This window comes from Aedes albopictus, chromosome 1, assembly GCF_035046485.1.
Source record: "Aedes albopictus strain Foshan chromosome 1, AalbF5, whole genome shotgun sequence".
NCBI lineage: Eukaryota > Metazoa > Arthropoda > Insecta > Diptera > Culicidae > Aedes > Aedes albopictus.
This window is the reverse complement of record NC_085136.1, coordinates 62,121,354-62,127,172: the sequence shown is the minus strand read 5'-3', so window position 1 is coordinate 62,127,172 and position 5,819 is coordinate 62,121,354. Positions and strand designations below refer to the sequence as shown.

The following is a 5,819-nucleotide window of genomic DNA, read 5'->3' as shown; positions in this document are numbered from 1 at the left end:
TATCATAGTTCTAATAAAAACATATACAAAGCAATAATATAGCACACTTTTCTTTCAATAAATTAAGAAATCTATTTTTTTGAATTTAAAAATAAGTAAAAGCTAATTTATTGCATTCACATTTCAATATTATTTCATTTATTTTACGAATGAAACTCATTCATATTATATATGGCATTCAGCTGAAGTCTAATTTGAATAAATATCTTACGGACACCGAATGACAAGTATTCGCTTGTTTATTATCCGACTTGAATTCGAGCGTATGGGCATCATCCGATTTTCGACTGTTTATTGTTAAAGGGCGCGACCGTATCTATTTTCAGTCACATACAGGATAAGGCTTTGGTTCAGTGTTCATCGACTCTCTCTTCAACAAATTAAAGTGACAAGATGCAAATTCAATCGAACTTTTTTACACTTAGACGCTAGATTGCATCGCAACCTCGCGATTTTTGACCAAAAAGTTCAACCATACTTGCATCTTGTCACTTTAATTTGAAGAAGAGAGAGTCGATGAAGAGAACTCTCTCATGTTACTTTCGCCCTTATTTAAACTCAATCTAGAACCTCGTCTAGAACTTACTGTTTTTTTTTGGCTGTGTTTTGACCGAATATAAAGAAGCTTGAAGTTCAGTGTGCGGTTGCGCATGAATCGTTGCATGTACCCTAATGAACACAATTGAATTCACCCAACTGACACTTGGATTTGGCGCAAAAACACAAAACACAACAGTCGCTCGCAGTTGCAGTCAAAACATTCCGGCGGGCGGCGAACGCATCTTGCTCTCAGTTAGTCCATTTCGTTATTTTCTGTGTGAATTCCGATCGAAAGTGACCAACAGTGCCGCTAAAATGCTCAAAGACGGCAAATCGAATCTCCCCTGGGTGGAGAAGTACCGTCCGGCCACCCTCAGCGATCTCATTTCCCACGAGGAAATCATCTCCACAAGTAAGTGCATCTGCCCACACAATGTCGCATCGTTCCTAATTTCGTGTTTCCTTTTTGTTTGCTCCGACAGTCAACAAATTCATCCAGGAGGAGCAGCTTCCGCACCTGCTGTTCTATGGCCCGCCCGGAACGGGTAAAACCAGCACGATTCTGGCGTGCGCCCGGCAGCTCTACAAACCGCAGTCCTTCAACCAGATGGTGCTGGAGCTGAACGCTTCGGACGACCGTGGTATCAACATCGTCCGCAACCAGATCCTGAACTTTGCCTCGACGAGGACGATTTTCAGCGGCGGGTACAAGTTGATCATTCTGGACGAAGCCGATGCCATGACCAACGACGCGCAGAACGCCCTGAGGCGAATCATCGAGAAGTACACGGACAATGTGCGGTTCTGTATTATTTGCAATTACCTCAGCAAGATTATTCCGGCGCTGCAGTCGAGATGCACTCGGTTCCGATTTGCTCCGCTGGCGCCGGATCAAATTCTGCCGCGGTTGGAACACGTGATCGATGCCGAAGGGATAAAGGTGTCGGAGGATGGGAAGAAGGCACTGATGACGCTGGCCGGAGGCGATATGCGGAAGGTGCTGAACGTGCTGCAGAGTACCTGGATGGCGTACAAGGACGTTACGGAGGACAATGTGTACACTTGCGTGGGTCATCCGTTGAAAATCGACATCACCAACATTGTCAACTGGCTGCTGAACGTGGAGAGCTTCCGGGAGACGTTTGAGAGTGAGTAACTTCTTCGCCAAATTTCTATTGAGGGTTTTTTTTAACATTCTTTACCATCTTTCTCAAGAAATCCAAGAGCTGAAAACCAACAAGGGCCTCGCGCTGGAGGACATCCTGACGGAGATCCATCTGTACGTGCACCGGATGGAACTGCCGCCGAGGGTGATGTCCCAGCTGTTGATCAAGATGGCTGCCGTGGAGGAACGGCTAGCCGCCGGATGCGTTGAGAAACCGCAGATGGCGTCGCTGATTGCGGCGTTCCAGATCGCCCGGGATAAGGTAATCGTGAAGGCTTGAGTGGAGGAGGTAAGTTACGTAAGCCCTATTTTTATGAATAAATGTTCTTTTCGTATTGAAAGGCTTAGCAATGAGCTTGACTCGCGAGTAGAAGGGAAAGAATGCCCTGTGTTCGACGAAATTAGTCCAGATTTAGTCATATGAGATTCCTGAGCAGGAGGTTTAGATAATGTGTGATTAGAGAGCACATTCAACCCAACGAAGGAGGCAGGACTTCATTTCTGATCCACTAAACCGTGGAACCGTGGCTGTGTAGCTGCCGGCTTAGAATAGTATTAAGTTCCGGTAAGAGTCCACCAAACAGGGTAACCCCAATTTAAGTTGTCAGGCGATCCGTGGCGACGAATAAATGGTCGAGGGGGTGAAAAGATGCTCGATCATTTGCGGAGCCTGTATGATACCTGGGCACCCCACAGTAATTTGTCCATTACCGCGTTATACAGGGCTCTGGCGTGGCGGACCTCTATAGAGTATACACTATGCCGTCCCTTATTTTGCAAAATTTAGAAGTGTATAAGTTCGTTAGTGGAAAATGATCGTTTTAGCTAAAAAATGATCGTGTCAAAATTTGAAGTCCGTATCTCAAGGCTAAGTGGTCCCTCAAGGGGCCTAAAGTTGTCAAAAAATGTATGGGACCAAAAAAACATGACTTTTTTTCGACAAAACACAAAAACGAGTAGAGATATCGCAAATCTAAGCACTTTTTTGGCCCTTTAGGGTCCTAAAATCACCGGTTTTAGTAGAAAAGCGTATTTTTTTTCGTCGAAAAAAATTTCATGTTTTTTGGTCCCATACAATTTTTGACAACTTTAGGCCCCTTGAGGGACCACTTAGCCTTGAGATTTACTTACCTTACCGGTCAGGCTAAGGCCGGTGTGGCCTCTGCTGTACATAGTAGCCGCCTCCATTCCACTCGGTCCATGGTTGCTTGTCTCCAGTTCCGCACTCTGCGTAGGGTCCGCAGATCGTCCTCCACTTGGTCGATCCACCTAGCTCGCTGCGCTCCACGTCTTCTTGTACCGGTCGGATGACTCTCGAGAACCATTTTAGTCGGGTTGCTATCCGACATCCTGATGACGTGACCCGCCCACCGTAGCCTCCCGATTTTCGCGGTATGGACGATGGTTGGTTCTCTCAGCAGCTGATGCAGCTCGTGGTTCATTCGCCTTCTCCAAGTCCCGTCTTCCATCTGCACTCCGCCGTAGATGGTACGCAACACCTTCCGTTCGAAAACTCCAAGGGCGCGTTGGTCCTCTGCACGTAGGGTCCATGTTTCGTGCCCATAGAGGACGACCGGTCTAATCAGCGTTTTGTAGATGGTTAACTTCGTGTTACGGCGAACTTTATTCGATCGTAGAGTTCTGCGGAGTCCAAAGTAAGAACGATTTCCTGCCACAATGCGCCTCTGAATTTCTCTGCTGGTGTCGTTGTCGGCGGTCACCAGTGAGCCCAAGTACACGAATTCTTCAACCGCCTCGATTTCATCACCGTCGATATGAATTCGGGGTGGCGGGCGCGGTGATTCCTCCCTGGAGCCCTTTGCCAGCATGTACTTTGTCTTCGACACATTAATGACTAGTCCGATTCGCCTGGCTTCACTCTTTAGTCGGATGTACGTTTCCGCCATCGTCTCAAATTTACGAGCAATAATATCAATATCATCGGCGAAACCAAGCAGCTGAACGGATTTCGTGAAAATCGTCCCACTCGTGTTTATCCCCGCTCTTCTTATTACACCCTCCAAAGCAATGTTGAACAGCAAGCACGAAAGACCATCACCTTGCCGTAGCCCTCTGCGAGATTCGAAGGGACTCGAGAGTGTCCCTGATACTCGAACTACGCACATCACTCGATCCATCGTCGCCTTGATCAACCGTATCAGTTTATCCGGGAATCCGTATTCGTGCATAATCTGCCATAGCTGTTCTCGATCGATTGTATCATACGCCGATTTGAAATCGATGAACAAGTGATGTGTGGGCACGTTGTATTCGCGGCATTTCTGCAACACCTGGCGGATGGCGAACATCTGGTCCGTTGTAGCGCGTTCACCCATAAATCCAGCCTGATATTGCCCCACGAACTCTCTTGCAATCGGTGATAGACGGCGGCATAAGATTTGAGAGAGTATCTTGTAGGCAGCGCTCAGTAGTGTGATCGCGCGGTAATTCCCGCAATCCAACTTGTCGCCCTTTTTGTAGATGGGACACACGATACCTTCCATCCATTCCTCCGGTAATACTTCCTCCTCCCAAATCTTGGTAATGACCCACTGTAGTGCTCTCACCAGTGCTTCTCCACCGTATTTTAGAAGCTCGCTTGGTAGTTGATCTGCTCCAGCGGCTTTGTTGTTTTTCAACCGGCCAACCTCCTCCTCAATCTCTTGAAGGTCAGGGGCCGGAAGTCTTTCGTCCTGTGCACATACTCCTAGATCTGTTACCACGCCACCTTCGGTACTTGCAACGTCGCCATTGAGGTGCTCATCGTAATGCTGCCGCCACCTCTCGACCACCTCACGCTCGCTCGTGAGAATATTCCCGTGATTATCTCGGCACATGTCGGCTTGTGGCACAAAGCCTCTGCGCGAGCGGTTCAGCTTCTCGTAGAACTTTCGTGTGTCCTTAGCGCGGTACAGCTCTTCCATCGCTTCGCGATCTCGTTCTTCCTGCTGGCGCTTCTTCATCCGGAAGACTGAGTTCTGCCTGTTCCGCGCCTGTTTGTAACGTGCCTCATTCGCTCTCGTACGGTGTTGCAGCATTCTCGCCCATGCTGCATTCTTCTCGTTTTTCAACTGTTCACATTCGCCGTCGTACCAGTCGTTTCTGTGATTCGGAGTCGCGAAGCCTAGTGCTGTAGCCGAGGTTCTACCTATGGCGGATCGGATGTCCCTCCAGCCATCTTCAAGTGTAGCTGCGCCAAGCTGCTCTTCCGTTGGTAGGGCCACTGCTAACTGCTGCGCGTAATCTTGAGCCACTTCTACGTTACGAAGTTGCTCGATGTTGAGCCGCGGCGTTCGACTTCGACGCGTGGTGATAACTGTCGAAAGTTTTGAGCGCATGCATACAGCGACTAAGTAGTGATCCGAATCTATATTCGCACTGCGGTATGTGCGGACGTTGGTTATATCCGAGAAGAATTTACCGTCGATTAGAACGTGGTCGATTTGATTTTCTGTTTGTTGGTCGGGTGATCTCCAGGTGGCTTTGTGGATATCTTTGCGGGGGAAGAAGGTGCTTCGGACTACCATACCACGGGAGGCTGCAAAGTTTACGCACCGCTGGCCGTTATCATTCGATACGGCGTGCAGGCTATTTCGCCCGATTACCGGTCTGTACATTTCCTCCCTTCCTACCTGCGCGTTCATGTCGCCGACAACGATTTTCACGTCACGCGGCGAGCACCCATCGTATGTTTGCTCTAACTGCGCGTAGAACGCTTCTTTCTCGTCATCGGGTCTCCCTTCGTGTGGGCAGTGGACGTTGATGATGCTGTAGTTGAAGAAACGGCCCTTAACTCTCAACATGCACATCCTTGCGTTGATCGGCTGCCACCCGATCACACGTTGTCGCATCTTGCCCAACACTATAAATCCTGTTCCCAGTTCATTGGTGGTGCCACAGCTTTGGTAGAAAGTAGCCGCTCGATGCCCGCTTTTCCACACTTTCTGTCCAGTCCAACAAAGTTCCTGCAACGCCACGATGTCGAAGTTGCGGGGATTTAGTTCGTCGTAGATTATCCTGTCACATCCTGCGAAACCTAGTGACTTGCAATTCCATGTTCCAAGTTTCCAATCGTAGTCCTTATTTCGTCGCGTGGGTCTTTGCCGATTGTATC

General features: G+C 48.6%; 1 protein-coding gene across 1 annotated transcript; it reads left to right on the top strand.

Moving 5' to 3' along the window:
• Positions 1–760: 760 nt before the first annotated feature.
• On the top strand, positions 761–2,046 carry LOC109401934 (replication factor C subunit 5). The gene is made up of 3 exons (XM_029855260.2): positions 761–952; positions 1,023–1,688; positions 1,756–2,046. The coding sequence occupies exons 1-3, from the start codon at positions 856–858 to the stop codon at positions 1,983–1,985; spliced, it is 993 nt and encodes a 330-aa protein (XP_029711120.2). The 5' UTR covers positions 761–855; the 3' UTR covers positions 1,986–2,046.
• The last annotated feature ends 3,773 nt before the right edge of the window (positions 2,047–5,819 follow it).